Source organism: Fopius arisanus, unplaced genomic scaffold, assembly GCF_000806365.1.
Source record: "Fopius arisanus strain USDA-PBARC FA_bdor unplaced genomic scaffold, ASM80636v1 scaffold00092, whole genome shotgun sequence".
In the NCBI taxonomy this organism is placed as follows: domain Eukaryota; kingdom Metazoa; phylum Arthropoda; class Insecta; order Hymenoptera; family Braconidae; genus Fopius; species Fopius arisanus.
Genome location: NW_011887831.1, coordinates 1 through 22,983, shown reverse-complemented (window position 1 = coordinate 22,983; position 22,983 = coordinate 1). Strand labels below are relative to the sequence as shown.

General features: G+C 39.4%; 4 protein-coding genes across 11 annotated transcripts; 2 read left to right on the top strand and 2 right to left on the bottom strand.

Moving 5' to 3' along the window:
• Nucleotides 1-88: 88 nt before the first annotated feature.
• LOC105270616 (activating transcription factor 7-interacting protein 1) lies at nt 89-7,630 on the bottom strand. 7 transcript variants are annotated; one of them, XM_011311666.1, is made up of 11 exons: nt 7,485-7,630; nt 4,830-5,153; nt 3,130-4,362; nt 2,467-2,819; nt 2,138-2,398; nt 1,467-2,057; nt 1,243-1,384; nt 1,099-1,175; nt 923-1,022; nt 661-830; nt 89-588 (listed from the first exon to the last, which is right to left on the bottom strand). In XM_011311666.1, exons 2-11 carry the CDS (start codon nt 5,104-5,106, stop codon nt 493-495), a joined length of 3,300 nt encoding a protein of 1,099 aa, XP_011309968.1. In that variant the 5' UTR covers nt 5,107-5,153; nt 7,485-7,630; the 3' UTR covers nt 89-492. The 7 variants fall into 7 exon arrangements, with proteins under 7 accessions (XP_011309968.1, XP_011309972.1, XP_011309973.1 ...); XM_011311670.1 differs by having other exon boundaries at nt 1,105-1,175; XM_011311671.1 differs by having other exon boundaries at nt 1,575-2,057.
• A 1,004-nt stretch (nt 7,631-8,634) lies between these two features.
• LOC105270612 (glutathione S-transferase) lies at nt 8,635-10,327 on the top strand. The gene is made up of 4 exons (XM_011311655.1): nt 8,635-8,745; nt 9,283-9,418; nt 9,488-9,655; nt 9,879-10,327. The coding sequence occupies exons 2-4, from the start codon at nt 9,286-9,288 to the stop codon at nt 10,187-10,189; spliced, it is 612 nt and encodes a 203-aa protein (XP_011309957.1). The 5' UTR covers nt 8,635-8,745; nt 9,283-9,285; the 3' UTR covers nt 10,190-10,327.
• Nucleotides 10,328-10,926: 599 nt separating this feature from the next.
• On the top strand, nt 10,927-12,753 carry LOC105270610 (glutathione S-transferase). Its single transcript, XM_011311652.1, has 5 exons — nt 10,927-11,033; nt 11,441-11,576; nt 11,639-11,806; nt 11,993-12,132; nt 12,192-12,753. Exons 2-5 carry the CDS (start codon nt 11,447-11,449, stop codon nt 12,357-12,359), a joined length of 606 nt encoding a protein of 201 aa, XP_011309954.1. The 5' UTR covers nt 10,927-11,033; nt 11,441-11,446; the 3' UTR covers nt 12,360-12,753.
• LOC105270611 (neuromedin-U receptor 2) lies at nt 12,397-20,360 on the bottom strand. 2 transcript variants are annotated; one of them, XM_011311653.1, is made up of 6 exons: nt 20,174-20,360; nt 17,540-18,660; nt 16,989-17,395; nt 13,848-14,065; nt 13,356-13,776; nt 12,397-13,257 (listed from the first exon to the last, which is right to left on the bottom strand). In XM_011311653.1, the coding sequence occupies exons 2-6, from the start codon at nt 18,022-18,024 to the stop codon at nt 13,013-13,015; spliced, it is 1,776 nt and encodes a 591-aa protein (XP_011309955.1). In that variant the 5' UTR covers nt 18,025-18,660; nt 20,174-20,360; the 3' UTR covers nt 12,397-13,012. The 2 variants fall into 2 exon arrangements, with proteins under 2 accessions (XP_011309955.1, XP_011309956.1); XM_011311654.1 differs by lacking the exon at nt 20,174-20,360 and adding an exon at nt 18,764-18,826.
• Nucleotides 20,361-22,983: the final 2,623 nt, after the last annotated feature.

Below are 22,983 nucleotides of genomic sequence, written 5' to 3'. Positions count from 1 at the left end.
AAATTCTCACCTCTCACAAATCGCAATATTCTTGCGCAATTGAGTGCAACGAATTCCAGAGTGGATTTATTAAATAAAAATGTAGTAATTGTATCAAACAACTTATATTTAATTCACTAAAAATTATAAATTAAAATTCAATTTCTTGCCCGTTCCCCTCGGGTGAACGCACCTTAAAAACATATACCGACAAATAAATTACGACTTATCAAGAATTAAGTATAATGAAGAAATCTTGATTTTTATCACATAGTTCTCTGATGAAATTATTGAAGCTCAACTGCACGATTAAACAAACGATAAAACGTCTAGATTTGAACACAGATTAATCTCAAATATCCGATTTACATTCGCAAAAACTAAAATACAAAAGGCCTATTGTAGGGCGATTGATCAAGACCTAGGGTATTCTCACCTTGAAAAATAACAAATTCTCCAGATGTAAAAACAAGAATATTTTATCTCAAACAATCGTTATTTTACTGTTATTAATTACAGGGAAATGTTGCCAGGCTGACTGTACTGTCCATATCTGGAATGTGTATCAACTGCTCTCACAGCGAAGTAGTAGTTGTTGCCTTCTGAGAACTGGAATCATATATCCATGAATATTATCGTAATCCAAGTGAGCCACGACACCAGCAGAAATTGGATACATACCTGAGTCAGTGTGCACGCCATGGGAAGGGGTAGAGCCCTGACATCACCAACTTTCTTCCAGTTGGAGGAGTTTGGAGCTATTCCAGCAATCTCCTGGTACGCATAAAGCTGATAACTGGCAATATCCGCGTATTTTTCAGACAGTGGCATATTCCAAGAGAGTACAATTCCTAAAATCAATTAAAACAACAATCAAATCCCCAATTGTTATATTTTTAATAATATAATTTCCACAGTGACTGGTATTCCACTATTTTCTCACCATGTTGAACTTTGGATATCTTGAGGGAAGGCGCTGGTGGTGGCAACTTCAAGGAAGGATCGTGCTTGTAGGTGACAGAGTCTGGAAGAGGTGCGGGATGCTGAAAAAAAAAAGATAATCGATGAGGCATATGTCCGTCCTGTACTCGAGATAAAATAAACAAAGATGAAACTTACAGTTACCTTGTAAAGTTGAACAGTGGTGCCCGACGTTGGCACGACCCTGACGGTGCCATTGCTGATGGTGGGAACAGCTGAAATATATTGAAAAAAAAAAATTAATCAACTGTCTCGATGTCTTCTGGATTCCTCTGTACTCACAGGTATACGTTATGTTGGATATTGGTGCCCTGGTATTTCCTGCAGTGGCTCTGATTTGATTATTGTTATTGGCAACGACAATTTGCCTCCCTGGCTGCATGACGACGAACCTGGGGGCGCCACCAACATTGCTCATGTTATTCTGAAATAAAAAATGAACAATTAGTGGGCAATTAATGGTGAATTGGTCAGTGAATTCATCAGGAATCATCTGATAAACTAACCACTAGGGCAGTGGGTGTTGGTTGGCCAGCAGGCTGAACAACTCTAATGGCATTCTGGGGTAGAGTGATACCAGTGGTACTGATTACCCTCTGATATCTTCCCTGTACCTTGGTAACATGATTGGGACCAGCAGTGGTTGTGATGATGGCAGTGAGAGGTGGTGGTAGAGAGTTCTTCTTCTCCTCTTCACCAGTAAGATCGATCAGAGCATTTGGATTGGTCTTGTTGGGTGTGAGAACTTTAGTCGTTCTTGTGATTGAATTTGTAACGCCATTGATGACGACGTGGTGAATTGGCTGGCCAGTGCTTGCTGTTGTACGAGTGTCAACAGGTTTTGACAGGGAAATCGATGATGGTGTCACCGTGGAGATGAGAGGCTGAGCCTGGAGGGCTGTGTGAACAGGTGCACCCACAGGGGCAACTACTGGCACATCTGTCCTCCTTGGTGATCGAATTTTTATCCCTCTTCTGGCATTGATGTCCTCAGCCTGTGGTGGTGTCATCCCATTAATTGTGGACTTTGGTGTCACCTTCGGATGCACCCCCTTTCCTGCTGCTTGCAACTGCCTCAAATTCTGTACTCCAATGTCCTGGGGATCAATAATATCGTTAAAATATCATTAATTTTCACAACCATCGAGATAATAACCACATTATTATCGTGACTTACTGTCAAAAAGTTGACCTGCAGTCCGACAGATCGATTTATCTTAATCGGTGTTGGAGTGTGGAGGATACTGTTACGTCTGTCTGCACTGAAACGATTCAACACCATCTCAAAATCATTGATCTGCTTCGACAACTGCTGGCACTTCAATCGTGTTGCTTCCTGATTGCGCTCTGATATTTTCGCTTTCTCACGAAGCCTGCCGATCTCCTCTCTCATTGTTATTGTCTCGACGATTTTTTGAATGAAGAGCTCCTCAAGTTCCTGAAGAAAATACCAAATAAACTCCCCGTTCTCTACCAAAAGGAGAAACGATCGAAGATATAACTCACCTCCTGCGTCAGCTTCTTCAGCCTCTTCTTGTTGTCCCTCAAAAAGAACTTGCGAACACTGTTAAACGTTTTCTTGGCCTCTGCCTTGGTATTAGCATTGGTTTGAGCATTATCATTTTCATTATCAGTCTTTAATTTCTTGGAAATGGATAGATCCACTCGCTCATCACTCTCCATGTTACGTTTGAGTGATGATGGTGATGTCGCTCTTTGTTTCGGGGTGTAAGGTACCATTGAGCTTGAATCTTCAGAGTCTGAGTCAGAATCATTGTTCAACGTTACAATGTTCTTTCTGACTGTTAATTCGGCCTTCTGCGCTGCCTCGCGTTTAGCTCTTGTTATAACATCCTTAGCTGTAACCATTTTCACGATAAATTAGAGGAAATCGAGGGACTCACGTGCTCAAAGCAGAAAAATAATCATCGAAATGTGAAAAATCAAAGGCGTGAGGGTATTGGATAAAAGAATATTCCAAATCCAGACTGCATACAACCAATCCAAAAAAAAATTATAATCAAAACAAAAAAAAAATAAATCACAAAACGAATGAAATCACAAAACATTCAAGGGGTTATACACAAGTAATCAATAAGCAGATCATTCCCAAGAGTGAATAATAATGATGACATTCATTAATAGTATTAATAGTATTCCTGTTCCTACCTGGCATAAGCTGTGAATCACCTCGAAGTCTTCGTTTTTTACGAGTTCTAGAATCATCGAGATTTTCACTGATTGTCTCTTTGACTTCACTATTCGGTTTTGCTTTTTCCGTTACGCTTTCTGTAACTGGTGGATTATCATTTACACTGACGGAGACTCCACTGCTCATTGAATCGATCGTATTGTCATCATCAATGTCGATGATTTCATCAGTGGACTTGGACTTCTTGCAGGGTGCAAGGAGAGACTTCAGAATGGCATGGTGAGCCTCAATTTTTTCATTCTCCCCTGACTTTTCTGGCACCTCAAGACTCTTCTCAGAAGTTTTCGATTTCTCTGTCGCCTGTAGCTTTTCTGTGTCAATGCACGATATTTTTTTTGGAGTGTTGTCGGTCTCGGAGGAGCTCAACCGTCGTTTACTTCCGGTTTGATCATCATTTTTTTTACTAGAACTCTGAGCGGTTTTGATGTCAGTGCCAGAAACTGTGTTCCTACATTCAGACGATGCAGGGATCGCTCCAGTTTTATTTTTCTCCTTATCTGGAGCAATATCATGACCACGGGATTTGTTTTTCGGTTCTTCTGGGTCCACTGGGGGTTGAGATTTGCTGGCAGTCCCACCTGATTCATCAGGCAGGGGCCCAGCATCCGAATTGTCAATCTGACGAATATCTTTCTCAGTAGATTCTGATTTCGAATTTTTTTCCACTTCTTCATTCATCAATATATCATTATCATCATCTTCAATGTTATCCTCAGGTATTGCGCAATTGCTTTCGGCATTCGGGGGCGCAGGGACGGTTTCAGAGTCAATTGTTTCATTTACATTATCATCGGTTTTATCGTTTAAATCTAGCTCGAGACTATCGGATTCCGAGTCTTTCAGAACTGGAGTGATTCTAGGAGTTTCTAGTTCTTCAACTTTATCATTATGCTTGGGCTCATCGTAATCCTGGTTATCACTGTCAGAACTGATATCGCTGAGTTCATCCAGAGATTTAACTGAAATTATTTTTTTCGTCTGGCTCGTGGACGATTCCGAATATTTTCCAGTCTTCGAGTCAGAATATTTGTCCAGACTGACATCAAATTCGTCTTTGCTAAAATTATCTTGATCTACATGAAAGTCGTCGGTGAAATCCTCGGCATTTTTTTCGCGCATATCACCTTTATCCCCATTTATAATATCTAGTTGCAATTTACCGTTAGTTTCGAGAACGTCCGGAGTTGATTCTGCAATCAACAATTTTCTCGCCTAAGATATCTCAATCTTAAATCAACTTAACCTATTCTCATTTGTTTGTTAATATCCGTGAGTAAACAATGATTAATCACGATTGGTTCATCATTAGATACCACAAATCCCGGATTAATCGTTAGTAGTTAATAATAATTGAAGTATATTGGTTGCAGTCTGGATTTGAAATGATCAAATCACCGAGAATTGATCCAAGTGCAAGTGCTAATTGAACTCTCGCTAAAATTTTGCCTCGCCCCTCATTATATTTCAATCGAATTACCGTTAATTGACATCGAACAACTGACAAAAAATCACCAGTCGATTACGCCGATAAAAAAAAAAGGAAATGTCGAGTTCAAAATGGCGGACAAGTCCACAAAATGGCACCCAGTATACTCTTGTTTTTTTTTCCTGAATCGCAACCTCTAAAACTATTCGGATGGAAAAATTGGGGACTTACCCGTCAGTTCAGTCTTGTCTACACTGTCTCCATTATTTTTCACGGTTTTGGAAGTCTCGATCTTGTCTTCAACATTATCATCATCGGAAACCCTCAAACGATAACTGTCTTCCGACAGTGCATCATCAGAGAGGGTCTCACCATCATCACCACCACCATACAGGAGTTCATTCTCCAGTTGCGTGGATATCTCCTCGAGTCCATTTTCCTCGGGTGTCGTGCACAGTTGTTTTGTTTCAGTAATTGGCATTGATTGTGCCTTCACTGATTCCATCATCGGCTCAATACATACAATTTTTAGCTAATGGCCACCGTATCGTCGGTCTACAAGTTAATAAAACCTCCTTAACACCAATACAATGAGATAACTACCAAATAATCCAGCGATCAGCTGTAGAGTATTTCCAGGTTATGTATCACAGAGTTCTCAATAAAAAAAAAATGTAAAAGGAATAAAAAAAAATGTAAAAGGAATTAAAAAAAAATGCGTCAACGATTTTTCCAATCACGACTTCAATCAACTCGATAATTTGGAATAAAATTTTCCATCTTCCCTCAGATTCCGATTTCCCGATGAAAATTCGGAGTAAGGATCCAAATCTAATCTAGTTCCTAACCCAGACTACTCCAAACTTTTACTCTACAAAATAATTAACCTAATTAATTGACAATAGGCTCCTCCGAAGCATCGCAAGAGCCTATCCCAAAATGACCTCCGAATCGCCGAAATATCCGGTAAACCCTCAAAAATATGATATCGATGTGGTGAGGGGTCAGCACGTGTCCTAATCGCGCGTACAATTCGCCCTTGAAACCCCATGAAAATTCCACTTAAAAAAAAAAATTCCCAGACCCGCATCGATTCGACAATTCCCGGAACATCGGAATCAAAACAATAGTCCATTGTTTCTTCGAAATAAAAAATAAAAATAAAAAAAAAAGCCCAGAGCCCCCAGAAAGCACCCACCTAACTCCGCCCCTGAATCGAGAGCTGAAAGTAAAAGCTGCCTCGATGATGTCTCAACTGGTATTCCATCCACTTCCAACTCTCATTACCCAACTACATCATGCATGACTATATTATCAACCTACACATAAGATCCCCCCCCCCCCCCCCATTAATTACCTTATTATCAACAACTCCATGAATTGTTCAATGGCGAATCCCTCGATAAACAGTAATGGCGGATTGTAGGTATGTTAAGCTGATATCGACGATATTCCAACACGACGGACGTTAAACAGTGAACCCCAGGCCCCGGGTTACGAGCTCCGGACATTGCCGATCATCCACGAAGTCACGAACATGGCGGCAGTATGTACACCAAAAGGGATCCATTTCGATCCAACTTTGACAAAATCCAGCTATTTATCCATTATTAAACCGATCAATCATTGACGATTGGTGGGTTACATCGAGCCCCAGCCTACGGTACATGCGACTATTTTCATTCTGATACAGGCGGAGAAAAATGGGAATCAAGGTCGCACCAAAAGTACCTGTATTCTCTCCTTTTCAACGGGTTACATTGATCCGTTTGACCGCACGAATTCTCCAATCGAGAATACCGAGGGTCTATTAATAGGTGATCATCAATTTTCCTAGTGCATCTAATCGGAAAATTTACTGGTCATTATCAATGTCTCTCGAACCTTTGAGGAGTGGACATGCGAATGTCATGAGACAGAACAATCGTGACAATGCCAGTGGATTCGGATAAAGCCTGCACTAGGAGGCGCTTCTTATACCATTGATTTATTGATTAATCGCTCGTTAACGTATGCGCAATTGTATGGGAGTGTTATCTAATTTTTATTTGAAACATTTTCATGTCAGGGGAGGACTCATTCGATGTCTCGAAATTCCCGAGATTCGGGGTAATCGATTGGCCGTTGTACCGCTTCATCCCCTCCCACTCATCACCGCCCAAATCTCTGTAAAAATCACGATTTTTCACCCGTGAGGAAATGGTGTTTTTACGGATGAGATCTCGAACTCGCAAGATTGTTAATCGCCTCCATATTCGAGTTGTTTCGAGTCACGTGGTGTGGAAGCTATCGCCAGGCCCACCGAGACATCATGTGTAGAGAGGCTGCGAGAAATCGATAAGCTTCGGAAAATACTCGTTTACGCAATTCCCGGATGTTCGAAAATAATCTGATTATTTTGACAATTCGCGATTGATATGGCGACAAAGAATTGACTCCCACGAAGGATTCATAGGGCATTAAATGAGAAAATCCAGAGTAAATTCCCCGTTTCGTATAAGAATCTGTGTATTTATAGCCGACATCTCAGCCATTAACAGTACGAACCAGCAAATCTCGCAGTCGTTTGTTTTCCACCTGAAAAAAACCTACGACTCGAGCTTTTTTCCTCATAACCTACGAGAAGAAAACCTAACCTCAATAAAAAATAATGCCCCTCAAATATCCCCATAAAACCTAAATTCTCCATTGATTCGAGGTTGTCACCGTGAAATATCGATGACACAGACTTCATAGACATAAATATAGGACATTATTAATACCCTAGGACTTGAAATACGAATCTCAAATAATGGGACCTTGGACTCAATCCCCCCCAATGGAATAATTCCATTCCCTCTGAGTTTCATTCTCAATAAAAAAAAAAAAAATCTCAGCCATACTCACCACTTATCACCAGGACGTTGACCTCGGAATGTTGCAGCTGATGTGACACAGAATCAGGTACTGAACAAATCAGGTGGATTGATACGAAATGTTCAGGACGAAAGCCAGTACTGTTGTAAGCCTAGTGTCGACAACACCGCACATCCGAACAAAGCGCTGTTACAACGTTGCCAAATTTCACCCCTACCTTGCGACAGGATCCACCATCACCGAAGAATCCCCCATTTTCCCCACCTCCCCCTGAAAAAACTGGACTTTTCCTGCAACTATTCGATAATCCAGAATTTTTTCGACAATCCAAAAATTCCCCCCGCAAATTTTCCATTTCCCAGAAAATCGTTTCCGAGATATCCGATTTCCTCGCGCATGCGCAGATCCCCCCTCCCCCCACCCCTTCACCACCAACATTAAGATATGATCTTATTAAATCGGATGATTTTCCAATCGCAATTCCCGTAATTCACAATTTTTTTTTCATTTTTCAGAAGCAATTGTAATCGCAGGGTTGTATCGATTATCGCTTGGTGTCGAGACCACTCGATGCGTCTCGACTTTCTTCGAGCTTTTTCCTGGAATTCAATCCTGTTCAGGTTCAAGGTTACACGATGACGTCATAATCGTATTCGTAATGAGAGAATTGATTGGATTTTTGGTGAGATGTAATGAGGATAATTGTTGGTGTGCAATTTGTCATGTGGTGGCGCTGCGCGAGGCATATAAATACGCGCACGCGTTTAATCCGATGATTAATATCAAAACAATTGGTTCATGATGTTAATAATTACCCAGATAAATTCTTCAGGGCGGTGGAAATGGTTTTCGTCATCAGGACGTCCTCATGCCCGTTATTTTTCACAGCGAGGGCGCTAAAAAGGATCAACAAAAAAAAAGACGAACGAGAAAAAAAAATGACAATTATTTCCGGGGAATTTGAATTCGAAATTGGAATTCCTGGAATTATGACGATTCCTGGAGTCGATCACAAGCTCGGGGAATTAGGAATCGAGGAATTGAGCGGGATTAATCCTGGAGAATAATCCAGTAATCCTAAACAGTTGACCAACGGGATGACGTCATGGAGGAATAATGAAATTCTGAAGGAAATGGACGACAGAGGGAAGCACCAAGCAGATGGCAACCCATCACCACCGGCTCCAGCCCATAAGTACCGGCATCTCAATTATTTTTTTGCCAGAACGTACTTCATCCCTTCAGTGAGCAGACACTCGTTCTGTGGTAATTCATTGGATCAATTATTGCTGTGAGTAATTCCTTTGATTGATAAGACCAGCCATTTTATTTCTAATTCTTGAAATATCTCCGTGATATCTAATTGTGAGTTTAGGGCGTTGAATTATTGGTACATACTAATTGCGTAGTTGTTTCTGAAGGGATCGTTGACCTCGTGCCAGACATTTCTGGATCATCCGGTGGAAAAATTCAGGATTTATAATACTCCAGGATTTTATTACAAAAAATTATTACGAGTTGTTGAATAAATTGAATTCATTTTTGGGTTTGGGTGATCGGTTGAAAAAATTGATAATTCGAGTTGCTTCAATTTTTTACTAGGATAATGTGAAGGGGGGAACAGCGAAGATGATTAATGACAATTGTAGGATGTAGACGAAAATATGATTGAAGCACTTGGGGAGTTTGAAGAGATGTTTAGGGAGTGGATTAACGTGGGATTAAATCGAAATGTTCGTGGGTGCGGATATCGATAAATATATCGATATCTGACCGAAGCATTGCGATTCAATAGCAACTATGGGGGAAATAAATCATGATATTCCAGGTAATGCCGACGTACAAAGTGATTTACTTCCCAGTAAAGGCTCTGGCAGAGCCAATTCGCTTTCTTCTCAGTTATGGAGGCGTTGAGTTCGAGGATGAGCGATTTGACAGGGCCGACTGGCCCGCAATCAAGCCCAGTAAGTCCCAGGATTGAAAAAAAATCATTAATCTGTGAGTGATTAATCGTCCAATTAAAACATTCGTAGCTATGCCTTTTGGGCAAACACCTGTTTTGGAGGTCGATGGCAAGAAAATTCACCAGTCCACAGCGATCTGTCGTTATCTGGCCAAACAATTCGGTCTAGCTGGAAAAAACGATTGGGAAAATCTTGAAATCGATGCGGCAATCGATACCATCCATGACTTACGTCTCAGTGAGTAAATTCCGTTGAAAAGTCATGAGATAAACGAGTGGAATTTTCCAGTTTTTTTTTTTTATATAGGTTGACCTTGAAAACTGATTTTATGAGTCAACAGATATTTATCTGTTATCAGACACTTAATCGGTTACAAAAAGTGCTCGAGGGTTTTCTCCTGGAATCGATAGTTCCTGATATGGATCGATAATTGGTTAATTGTCATGTTTTAATTCTGTAGAAATTGGTGCATACAGTTATGAGACCAACGAGGTAGCTAAGGAGGAGAAGAAGGGTCCTCTCTTCAAGGATGTCGTGCCATTTTATTTGGAGCGTCTGGACGCCCAAGTGAAGAAAAACGGTGGATATTTTATCGGTGGAAGACTCACCTGGGCGGACCTCGTCTTCGCTGGTCTCCTGGACTACTTGAACTTCATGGCCAAGTTCAACTTGATCGAGAAGTACGAGAATCTCAAGGCTCTCAACGAAAAAGTCCTCGCAGAGCCCAAGATCAAGGCCTGGGTGGACAAACGACCAGTCACCGATTGCTAAATTAATAACCACTTGTTCAATTATTATCGATAATAATCGATATACCCACCTGTGAACAAGATGGATTAATAAAATACTGTACAATATGATGTTGTCACTCGACACTCGACTATTTTCAAATAAAGATTTTGCAATTTACATTGTTGTGAGTCGATAATTTTACACCTCATAAAATTACAATCTACAGATAATGGGGGACAAGTCGTTAAGAAACTGCCAGTCACTCTCGATAATAAAAGCCTTCCAGTCTCATTGCGGTCACGATATCTCTAGACACATTTTACTTATCTTCCAGAGTAAAGGGTTTGGATAAACAGCTTCAGTTATTTCATTCAATTATTCACCGAGGGCCGGAGTTAAGGCCCAATAAGGCTATTCAAGTGAAAAATTCACGTCGAACGACAGCTGGCAATGAATATTTTGACAAATGAAATTCATTGCCACTGGAAAATTGGGAGGGAAGAATTTAAATTGAAATTCAGCGAGGAGATAATTGGAGATGAATTTATGAAAGGTGGGATATTGGAGAAAATGAGACTGTTCCTTTTGTTCTCGTCTGGAAATGAGTTATTGCAATTTCTGTAATGATGAATCATGATGGACAATGAGGCATTCACAGCGGTAATTACAATAACAAGGTCTCAGCTAAACATCAGCTTCAATGTGAACGATTGTTGAGGGATTCCATGACGTAATGATAAACCGCGATATCTGGGCGAGGGAACTTGTTCAGTGAGTGTTAGTACTCAGTCGTTTCGTGTAATTTCCAGAGGAAGGAGTGGCTTCACTCGGCTGTCAAACCGGTACTCGTGTATTCTTCATTTGCTAAATTACTCGGCAACAGGTATGATTCACATTTTTTTGGCTTCACTATTCATCACACGATTGCAATATTCAGGAACGAGAAGTCATCAATCGAGTTTATCGCTGTTGTTGCAGCCTCGGGAATTTTATCCGAATTTATCGCCATTACGTTCCGCACCGGACATTTATCGGTTTTGCTACTGCTTTCGGGAATGTATTGTATTAATTAAATTTCTGTTTGGGTTATTATCAAAATATCGGCTTTGGTATTTTTTTAATGTTAAATTAATTAAATATTCATTTAAAAAATTTTATGAGAGCGAAATTTTTTTTAATTCGATTTCGAAAATCTTGTTTTTCCCTCAAATAAATTCCAGTCTAATGACCGGTCATTTGCAGTCGTAAATTCCTCGGTAATTTGATGAGTCTTCTTTTTTTTTAATTCAGGTAAAAATGACGTATCGTCTGACTTACTTCGACATCACGGGTCTGGGGGAATCTCTCAGGTACATGTTGAGTTACGGTGGTATTAAATTCGAGGACCGGAGACTGAGTTTCGATGACTGGCCCAAGTACAAATCTGGTACGTCGTACCGTAAATTTCCTGCAATTGAAAGATATTGACCCTTCAGTTTTTCCCCGTAGAGATGCCGATGGGGCAGATGCCTCTCCTGGAGATCGATGGAAAAAAATATCACCAATCGAAATCGATATTGCGTTATCTCGCGAAAAAATTCAATCTCTACGGGGCCGACGTCGAGGAGGCGTACCAGATCGACGCCGCGGTCGATGACATGGACGACTTAAGAATCGGTGAGTGTTAACACCAAGATTACAGGTTTTTATCAATTCCCCGAGCAGATAACACACTCGCCAGCAGAAAAACAGACAGACAGAAAAAATTGCAGAATAAAATTTATTTTTCCGTGCACTCGACGCGAAAAATAGAAATCCATAATAATTATTATCGATGTGTAAAAAAATTGTTGCATCCTCCAGCCATATCGACTTGGTACTGGGAGAAGAATGAAGCAGCCAAGGAGAAGATGAAGGATACAGCCATGCAGAAGATGAGCTTTATCCTCGGTAAATTCGAGGAACAGGTGAAAAAGAACAACGGCTACTTCGTCAATGGAAAAGTAAGTGAGGTAATGGAAATTTTTACTCATCTCGTGTTTCATGGAAACTGATATTTCAGCTATCCTGCGCTGACATACTCTACGCCGCATACACAGATTATATATCTCGAGTGTTGGGATACGATTCCAACAAGGATTATCCGGCCCTCAAGAAACTCGTGGAAACTGTCACAAAGAATTCAAACATCAAGGCGTACCTGGACAAGCGTCCAAAAACCATGATTTAAAAATATCCTTCAACTTCTGGCATTGGTGTATCGTTTACCCTACAATAATCTCTTTCCTTTAATTTTCTCCCGATATATTCCAGGAATTTCCGAGTGACCTCGTTGTTTCATCGATGGAAAACTTGCGGGAGTCATTCAATTCAAAATATCAATATTTTTTATCATTTTTATTGCCTTCAAATAATTTTCTGCAACTCCAGTTTATCCACGAATTTTTTAATTCATCGAAAATGCATTCAGAAAATAATTAGAATTATTTATTTGGATGAAACGAGTAAGAAAAAAGTGGGAAGGGTAATTAATGACGCAATTCAATCAACAAAATTGATAGTTTATTATATAATTTACAATGTGAGTCATATTGGATATTAAAATTCAGTTGGATATCCTTAAATCGAGAAATATTATTATTACTTGAACGATCCTTCATTGTCTGGGCTAAAATCAATCACAGGTAGCTTGTACACTTTGAAATCAATAAATTCTGTGATCGTTGATATTTCCCCTCCAAGCAGTCTTGACGTTAATTACATCGATTAAATAAAATAAGAAGTTTGTACGAGAACGCAGAGTTCACACTTGACGATATATTTCACAAATGGCAAAGACTTTCAAAGCTCGTCCTCGGCGTCGGAGTCCTCCAGGTCGATTCGTCAGGTGACGAGTTCGATGTTCACCTTCCCCATGTACTCAGCGAGTTCAGACCCAGTAAATTCAGTCTCATCCAGATCCTGGAGGCTCGAGTTACTGATGGTATTGGCACTCTCGATGCTCGTACGACTCTGAATTATAGATTGGGCCCGTTGGGACAGCTCGGGCCTCATCCTTGATTTAACTTGCTTCTGTTGATGAGCGAAGAGCTCCTTCGTACCAGATCTCAATCGTTCAGCAATAAGTCCTGACCGCCAAAAAAATCGCAATTTCAATTCCCAATTTGCGATGAAAAATTTTAAAATAGGGAATTTAATTATCAAAATAATTGAAACTACCACTCACCGATGCTGACAGTCTTGATAGGTCTTTGGACGATGAGACATTTATGAGACACGGTATCCTTGACTCTGGATTCGTCATCGATAATTTTTTCCGGGACAGTGACTTCTTCAGGATCGGAGCAAGTCCCCCGAGTCCTCCCAGGCTTCCTGTCACACCCTGTCACCCCCGGCATCCCCTCAGGAACCGATTCCCCACGTTCATCCATCACTTCCGGCCTCTCACAATTTTTCCCCTCGATTTCCACCCCCCGGACGATCGCCGTCAGCCTTTGTGTGTCATCACTGGCCGAATATGACCCCGAATTCAGCTCAGGTCTCCTCGACATCGATTTCTGATACTTGGAGAGACTGGTATACGTCTGACGACGAGGACTCGCACGTTGTATCGATCTTCTCGCACCGCACCGATCCGCCAACATTCCCTGAAATATATTCCGGACTATTGATTTATTACCCCGATGGTTTACTTTTGAAATTTATCATCGGTGAATACCTTGAATGCCTCCCGAAATTTGTGCGACATGATGTTGTACAGAAGAGGATTGACCGTCGTCGACAGGTAGTAGAATATTCCCGAGATGTACGTGAGAATCGTGTAGATCGTCACCAGGGATTGTCCACCAGCATCACCAATGCTTTTTGCGTAAACTGCCAACAGTCTCTGGGCATGAAAAGGCGCCCAGCAAATAAAAAAGGCAACTACCACAGCCACTGCAACACGTCACACATTTTTTTTTCAATTCAATTTGACATTTCGCCCATTCAATTTTATTCCAATAAAAAAAATAAATTCAATATTCCCGCGGATTCTCTGCATTTCCCGGAGTGCAAAGGATTGGACTTTTTGGTGATTTAATTGAGTCACTGCTGCCAATTCATTTCAATAATCATCTGACGTTAATTGACCGAGTTGTACAGCCATTTGCCTTCATTTACCTTTTTCCGCTTTTGGTCTGGCATTACCTTTTATTGCCACTACAATCTACCCTCTAGACTCTTATTACCAAATTTATTGTCTCTCCATTCCCCGGCCTCAATTTCGGTTTAATTAATTAATTACCAGAATTTTTCTTGCGATTGCAATGACGAGAGATTCGAATAAATTTCGAGATGAGTCTTTCAAAATATTTAATATTATAAATATTCAATATTCCGAGTATTTTTCGCCCGCAATATTTTGGTATTAACATAAAATTCGAATATGATCTCCCCAATGGCGCGTTAATCTTTCGTCATTCAACAATTAATTAACGGGTTCCCTTCCACTCCTTATCTCGACCTTGGATCATTAAAAATTTTTTTTTTACATCTAATCATCGAAGGATGGAGGTAATTATCAGATTAATTTTGTGGTTTGAACGTGAATGGATGGAGTAGGAAGGGATTTTTTAAAATCTCATTGATTTTCTATAAATAAAATGGAATTGAATTGCCTCTCATGATGTCCCTCAACCTTGAATCATTTCATCTCGATCTGTACACCTCGTTGGAATTCGATATCAACTATTCCGCGGGTATTGGGAATTCGAGTAAATGAATCGAATAAATATTTCGATCATCTACCCCAGAGGGTGGAGGGATATCGGGGTAGATTTGATATATTTGCAGTGTCTTCTTGTGGAAAATTCACTTTATCTGGGAATATATTCCTGAAGAGTTCGGAAAGATAGAAAATTCGACTGTATTTATCATCCGGATCTGCCAACGGGTATTACCACAACTTTTCTCACGGTTCTTTCACATTTATCAATCATCCAGTCCTATCCATTCCAACTTAATTATTCCGGAAGTCGGCGGATAATCGATTTATTAAATCGAGTGGTAATCCTTGAAACACTGAAATATATTAACATTTTTCGATGCATTGAATCCTCTAATTACTTTATCATTATTGTAATTGGATTGCGGAATGGGAATTTAAGAAATTAGTGTTTGCAATCTCTTGAAGGGGATCGTTTGCATAATTGGGGATCAATCCCTCGGGGATTTATTTCGTAAACTATAAAAGTTTGTTAACCAACGCAATCTCGTCTGGGAAATAATCAATCACCTAATGAAAGAAATGCTACTTAATATTTCCAAGGCAGTTTCACCCCGGAAACTTTCCTAATACTCATCTCAACATTCGGAAATATAATTTCTCGGAGTTTCCCCCATCCCCGTAGAGCAGATTAAATAAAACTAGGCAACAGAATTTCGGATAATTCTTTCGTATTTACACGAAAATTTTCGTGACATTTGATTTTCAGGGAAAACAAATTCCTCCCTCATTTCGATTTATCGACTAGAGGTATTCCAAAAATCACAAACAAATTCCGATAATTTAATTCCATTTCCTCAAACGCAAAGCTAGATAAACAAACCGATGATCGTCGCAGTCCTCCCGGAAATACGTGGCTATATTGCAAATATTGCAACTGAAAATATCTAGAGATTGTTGGAAGTCAAACGAAATGAAAATAATCACTGGAATTTCTGGTGGAATAGTCGAGAGGAAATTCTATCTCACCTGGAGCAAAAGGGATTAATAGCACGTCAGTTTATGAAATACAGCTTGTAACTGTTGCGATTCCCTGAATAATGGATTAATTCTCGGATGTCTGTACCACCGGGTGCCCCCGATAAAGAACTTCATCTCCAATTCGACTGGATTTATTCATGAAATGATTTTTCTTTCACTTTTAAAGAAACTAGGGTAAAAGAGGATCAGTGATTATTTTAAAACTTGAAAACATAAAATTGTAGTGGAAGAAATAGATCAGTAAAATAATCCCAACGGAGTATTTAATATATTTGAAATAATAAATGGATGAACTAGGGTGTCTCGTTTTTCTCCCCTGGGGAGGACAATACAAGAGTGGAAGATCCCCTTTCTTAGATTCCCGGGATGTTGACTATTTCGTGAAATGAAAATAGAAGAGAATCCACTCCCAGGGGGTGTATTAGAATTTCGATGATGCCTGAAGATTCGAATAAGATAATATTCCGAAATAAAATTCTTGCCCTTCAGGTTTCGGTGGGGAGTTTCAATTTTTTCCGGTGGTGCGATAACGAGGGAGAAATTCTCTGAGAATATTGGCCCTTCGGTCCCAATTATGGGGACCAGAATTGAGTGACCGGTTGTTAAATTGGAAAATAAAAAGCGGTTTAAACTACCCCCAGATGCCCTTCGATCAGTCCCCCAGTGGTCAGGTCAACGGCAAAACCATTTTCGTCATTAAATCCCCTGGTGGTGTAATAAACTATTTATTCGAACGTGCAATGGCTCGAAATAAAACAAAAATGTGAGAAACACGGTTCATTACTCCCACGCCAGCCACTTGTACTTTGCAGTGTGTGAAATAAATAAAATTGAGTTACCGAGATGAAAAAACCCACATATTTATGAATAAAAGGTGTCCGAAAAACCCGTCGAGAATGTCGAATTCACCGGACTCTTTAGCTGACCTTTTCACTACTGAGGAATTTTAACAAAAAAAAATAAATTAATGGAGAATGAATTCTAGGATTTTTCCTCCGCTGATTAAACGAGATTCAATTGCATTCACTTGAGGAATAACCACAAGGAAATGATTACCATAAATTTGTATTGAAATACCAATGGATGAAAATGAATTGTTCCAATTGAACTCACCGAGCATTCGTATGACATTTCTCTGCGACGACACCCTGGACCTTCCACTCTCACTGCTGTTGAGACTTCCCGGCATGGGATTCCGTTTAACAGCCACCAATAGTCTCGATCGTCTCAATTTAATCCCAATGAGTACATAAAGTACAGTAATGATGGTCATTGGTAGAACAAAGAACAATATCGTAGATATTTCAAATGCATGGTCGATAATTTCCCACTTGACCGAGCAAGCTGCGGTCCCTGGAATAGCTGTGCCATTCAGGGTTTGTGAGAAGGTAATACCAAACTGAATGGCCTGGGGTATTGCCAGACATAGTGCAAGTATCCATATGAGAATAACATACTTCACTGCTCTGGATAGTTTGGACATGGTGTGAGATAGAAATGGATGACAAATAGCGAAGTATCTGCAACATCAGAGTTAATTGGACAATAAATTTCACTGTCACGCTGTCAGAATTCCCTGACACCCCAAGTGCTAGTCACAGTGGAGATATCAAGGGTTCAATAACAAAATATAATACAAGATTGATAATTGATATAGATTTTACCTTTCAACTGTGAATGCTGTGATGGTGAGGACAGTAGCATTGGCTGATGTCTCAGCAGCAAAACTCTGAATGATGCAGAAGCCCTCGCCGAAGACGTATGGGAAATGTGACCAGATGTAGTACATCTCGGGTGGTAAACCTGATACTAGCAGAAGTAAATCGGAAATAGCTAGACTGAACAGGTAGTAATTGGTGGCTGTGTGCATTGATCGATTTCTAGCAATGACAACGCACGTGGAGACGTTACCGACGAGACCAGTGATGAATATTGCCATATAAATAATAGTTATGGGGATAACTATGTACAGGGCATCACGCTTGGGGGTTGTCTGATTGAAACCCTCGGTGGGTATCAATTCCGGGTTGTTTACTGTGTTGTTATCACTGAAACGTGATATTTCGGTGATGGACGTGTGGACGACGCTATTAATCCCAAAGGGAAATTTATCGATCGTCGAGCGATCCTCTCTCATCCCTTGACGCATACTTTCAATTACTCCTGTTAATAGTTATCAGTCATGAAATCATTCACTGAGAAATTACTTCCTCTGCTCTCACATGATTTAAACAACTATTTTTATTTTTCACTGTTGTAAATTTGTGTTGTCACTGGCACAACCCACACTGCTGCCAAAAATTACCGCGAGTTGACGATTTAAAAAATAAACTTGCGATATATGTGACAAGATGAATGACTCTAATGACGTTGAAACTACTAGTCTTTTTTGTAAAAATGTGCAAAATTGTTTGGCATCGTTATAGTTCACATGTGAGTTTATTTTATCAGATCAAACTCAAGTGGTGGGAATGATTTTTAGGGAAATCGGTGGCATTTTTTGGCGCATTTCGCACGGAGTGATTTTTTTTTTTTAATTCAGTTATTATTTCACTGTGGTTGGATTTTTTTCACTGGGATGTGGACGCGGTGGTAGTCGGTGGGATTGTGGAATTTTGGGATGTCCATCCCGACGATGCTGCTCGTGTGGATGTGGACTGACGACTGTGGCATCGATGACACCATCTCGACTCCGGCTGGTCCATTCGCCAGATCAAGTGGGAGTCAATATCATGGTCGAACACTTCGATCGGTTACTTGATCGATTTTGTGGAATCAACCTCCCCTGAAAATCATTCTCATTATTTTCCACGTGCTTTTTCCGGGTTGCGAAATTTTTTTTTAATGCCAAATTTGTGTAAATTGTTTACGCAGTTCACTCTGATTACCTGCAAATGTCTTTTACGAGGTAATTGCAGGCCAGACGGTTATTTCAATTTTTTTCAATTACTAGCGTATATGGTGTATCATTTCATACCTAAAATCTAAATATTCAAAGAATTTTCAATATCTCAAAAAAATAACCCATAATTTATGGTTTTTTTCTTAAATGAAATTCAATTGATAAATACTATATTTTTTTTCTTATTCTCCCAGAAATCCTAGAATTTTTTTTTACTCCAGATTTTTTGAGTATTTTACAACTTCAAAATCATCTACAGGGTGAATAAACTAAAAATTAAATTTTGTTTGATAGTAAAAATTTGTCATTCGTAAAAAAATACAATTTTTAAAACAATGATAAATCCAGAGAAACCTGAAAATATAAATATCAGGCAAAAAAAAATCTCGCGAATAAACAACTCTCTAATTATTATTATTATTCATTAACCCAGAAATATCTTGTGAATTCTCTGAAATTCCCGTCCGTATATTAATGATTGGTAATTGGCAGACATGCACTTGTCGGTGAAGACTACATATCCCGGGAAAGGGAATTACATTTAATTGTCCAGAGACAACTGCTCGTGGCGTGTGGTGGGGCGCGTGGGGAAGGGAAAGGGAAGGCGGGAGAGGGGACGCTAGTGCGAGTGAGACAAGATGGCCGCCGCAGTGTACGCGTTCGACAGCAACAGACGCCGGCAAGTCTTGTTAATCCCTTAATTACTGGTGAATTACCACCAAAAAATATGTGACAGTGGATTTTGAGTGTTCGTGAACCGTTGAGTGATGTGAACATGCAATTTTTATGGATATTGAAGTGAATCCAGGACTAAAGACGAATAAAAAACTGAAAGCCCAAATGCCGGGAAAAATCGTTCAATCAGTGTATCACCAGTAAATAGTGAATAATTATTCATGATTATTGATGATTATTGATGATTATTAACGATTATTAACTAATAAATGTTCATCATTGAGGCGGAAACAATTTTTGGTCGAACGTGTTTGGACTTGTTTTTCCGAGAATTCGGGACTCGAACGTAAACGAAGTGTTGTGTTGTGATCGCGCGGGACATTCGGGTTTTTTCGGCGGTCGAACAAAGGATTTTATCCGGTGATACTCTAACGAGTGATAAATATTCCATTAAAATTCCCGTTCAGGACTGACTGTTATCTTGAGACTGATGATGGTTTTTCGGTAATTAGCGGCACCGGAGGACGAAAATTTCGGGCGGGAAAAAGTGAAGTGAATTTTTTTTTTGGGTGAAGTGATTTTTTTTTTTTGAGTGAAGTGAATTTTATTTCAAGTGAAGTGATTTTTTTTTTTTTTCAAATTCAAATTTCCGTTATTTAAAGTGGACAAAGTGATCAGTGCCCGACACGCGATTCGGGATTGTGCGTTAAAGGTGAATTACCTGTTGCACGTGATGTTGATCACCGGAGGAGATGGAGAGGTCGACGATCGAGGGGATGCCATGCTGCACCGGTGAGTCCCATGATTATTTAACAATTTTTTTCATTGGAATTCCGATATCTCAGCAGTCCGATAGAACCGGTTGAACAAACCCGGAGAAAAATTACTAGAAAAAATTAATTAAGGGATTCGCGCGGCCGTTGTGCCTCCAGGAGACAGAGCATTCGTGCCTAATTATTTTTTTTTTGAGATGAATTTCCCGGTATGATACCTGGGGTTCGTGGATTTGAACTGATCTTGTGGTGATGTCCGTGAATGGGTGAACTCTTTTAAATCCAGGGGTGGGAGTTTTTGCGCCAGCGCTGGACTTCGGCCATGGGGGGGTACATTATATATATTTATTATTCTGATGTACTCCCTTGTGTTTGCCAAGTATTTTTTTTCTTCATTCTTTTTTCTGGTCTCTTCATCTTACACGTAGAAAAGGTCTCTTTTATTTGAAAAATAGCACAATTATTTAAAAAAAATTTCAGAACGTGAAATAATTGAAAAAATAATTGAAGTGGATTGGAGATAATGATATAATATCGTAAATAGAAAATTTTTGTCAATTCATGAGTTGAAATTTGAATTATGATTCGAAGGCGTAAATATCCATGCCACTGCGTATCATGAATTAATGAAATCATAAAACCGGACGGTTGATCTCGAATCCCACAATGTCAGGGGAATTGAATCTGTTCAGTGATACGAGTGCAATAAATTCCGGTCATGCACGGTCGAACGCAACACTGAGTTCAACATATTTTACGCTTCCATAATGACTCTATTTTTTCCCAAGGGCTGGATTTATTTTTGTGGATCGAATCGAAGGGACAGAAATTCTCCTCATATTTTTAGGCACCTTTGAACACGACCTTTAATAAACCCAGAGGGTTTTCCGGACGTTTATGTGTCACCGGAGACACTCCTACTAGACTCACAAATCATGAGAAAAAAAAATAACATTCGGGTGTAGATCTAAAAATAAAAATAAATGGCAAAGTACATGGGGTTGGAGAGGATTAGGTCAATGGGACTGAATCGGGTATCGGGATTAGGGGGCATTGATTAAATAGACGTGTCGAATTTCGGGGAAGAGTTATGCATTTTAACAAAATATGGTGAGACAAAAAAAATAATCGAGAATGATTTGCATATCGCAGGCGCATCTCACTGATTTTGCTTATTTATTTAGACGATTATTCGCACCTTTTGGTTAGGGGAACAAGCGAGAGGCTGGAATGAAAAATAAAATAAGATGAAAAACATTCGATATTTCTCGAATGTGACAGACCAACGAGGAATTAAGAATACAGTTTAAACATATTGGTTTTTTTTTGTAAGGCGCCAAATTATACATGACTCTTCCCTGAAAAAATAGATTATATGAGACAAATTTTCAAACAAGAGGATTAGGATGGAAATGCAATAAAATGGAGAGGACGTGGAGTAAAATTGATTCTCGTTGAATGATCGATTATTGAGGAATTAATTAGACGATTGGGAATTTTTTTCGCGATTTGTTTTTTTGCTGAATTATATTCCTTCTCCGTAAGAATTTATTCAATGGGTGTGTTTGATAAGGGAAAATATTTTTTTTTATTCCCGTCGGTCCCCAGACGCGTAAATATCGAAATTGTCAATTTTCAGTCAGAATGCGGATAAAAAAAAGTCATTGAATTTAAACCGAGCGAAAATCCGGGTCAACCCGATTCGAGGATTTCCATTCTTTCTTATACCAAATTGAGAATAGCAGTCAGCTGTTGCCGAGAAAATTTTCAAAAATTGTGTGAACAGATGGAAAAAATGAATTTGTGCATCAAGTGAATTATTGGGTTTTGAAATTTCCAAATGTATTCATCAATTTATTATCGCAGATAGCGATGACTATCGCAAGCCATTAATTGACTCGTGGAACTCTTTATCCCGAAATACTTTGTACATTCGAAAGTATGACGAATGAGTGCACTAAATATTTCGTTTTCCAACGCCCACGACTCTGACAATCGTATTTTCCAATTTTCAACCGGGAAAAATCCCAGGGTAAATCCATAAACTGATTGCCCGCAGAATAAATACCACAGGTTTTGCAATATTATATTTATATCAACAATTCCACGATAACGAGAATTTCGATATTCAATTAATCATCAAATTTCCTCCAATTACCGCTGTTTTGCAAATTTGGGTCTTCAAATTGTCAATTTATCAACAACATTTTGATTCGGTTATAATCCGTTGATGTCCTCAGTTAATGGAACAATTGAAAAAATTTAGAAATGAGAAAAAATGAAATTCCCGAATTTTTGAATTTTCCTCTGGTTTATCGTATCGATAAAATCCAGTCGATTGCGGTCGAATAGTACCCCGAAAGTTCAGGGAAATAGTAATAAAAATCGAATGAGAAAGAGTAGAAGCCCCTGGAGAATCCGAATTGCACTCCAATGTTAAAGATATCCTTGGTCAATAGAGGAATTTCATTTTAAAGAATCACGTATGTAATGTACTCGTCTAGACGTCGCGTTTTCCTCCGAGTTTTTTTTGTCTTTTGGGAAAAAATTAACACATTGAAGATAATTTGAATTGATTAAATTGATTGAGTAAAATATCGATTTGTCTTGCTCGGACCCCTGGTCCGATGAATCGACCTGTCGCCCCTCGATAATGAGTTAATTGACCAGCAATTACCCCCTCGCCGTAATGAGCTATGTGAAGTTGGCATCGAAGTTTGAAAAATCTAACTTTTTTTTGTTGGTTTGGATTGTACTC

What these genes read in the sequence shown, in the direction of transcription:
- LOC105270616 (XM_011311666.1), bottom strand. Translation starts at nt 5,106, where the DNA reads ATGATGGAATCAGTGAAGGCACAATCAATGCCAATTACTGAAACAAAA. An exon ending in ATCCAACATAACGTATACCT is followed by an intron (nt 1,176 to 1,242) that starts GTGAGTACAGAG and finishes AATATATTTCAG; the next exon opens with CTGTTCCCACCATCAGCAAT. An exon ending in GATATCCAAAGTTCAACATG is followed by an intron (nt 831 to 922) that starts GTGAGAAAATAG and finishes AATTGATTTTAG; the next exon opens with GAATTGTACTCTCTTGGAAT.
- LOC105270612 (XM_011311655.1), top strand. Translation starts at nt 9,286, where the DNA reads ATGCCGACGTACAAAGTGATTTACTTCCCAGTAAAGGCTCTGGCAGAG. An exon ending in CTGGCCCGCAATCAAGCCCA is followed by an intron (nt 9,419 to 9,487) that starts GTAAGTCCCAGG and finishes AAACATTCGTAG; the next exon opens with CTATGCCTTTTGGGCAAACA. An exon ending in CATCCATGACTTACGTCTCA is followed by an intron (nt 9,656 to 9,878) that starts GTGAGTAAATTC and finishes TTAATTCTGTAG; the next exon opens with AAATTGGTGCATACAGTTAT.
- LOC105270610 (XM_011311652.1), top strand. Translation starts at nt 11,447, where the DNA reads ATGACGTATCGTCTGACTTACTTCGACATCACGGGTCTGGGGGAATCT. An exon ending in CTGGCCCAAGTACAAATCTG is followed by an intron (nt 11,577 to 11,638) that starts GTACGTCGTACC and finishes TTTTCCCCGTAG; the next exon opens with AGATGCCGATGGGGCAGATG. An exon ending in GCTACTTCGTCAATGGAAAA is followed by an intron (nt 12,133 to 12,191) that starts GTAAGTGAGGTA and finishes CTGATATTTCAG; the next exon opens with CTATCCTGCGCTGACATACT.
- LOC105270611 (XM_011311653.1), bottom strand. Translation starts at nt 18,024, where the DNA reads ATGCGTCAAGGGATGAGAGAGGATCGCTCGACGATCGATAAATTTCCC. An exon ending in AAATGTCATACGAATGCTCG is followed by an intron (nt 14,066 to 16,988) that starts GTGAGTTCAATT and finishes GACGTGTTGCAG; the next exon opens with TGGCTGTGGTAGTTGCCTTT. An exon ending in TATCAAGACTGTCAGCATCG is followed by an intron (nt 13,258 to 13,355) that starts GTGAGTGGTAGT and finishes TTTGGCGGTCAG; the next exon opens with GACTTATTGCTGAACGATTG.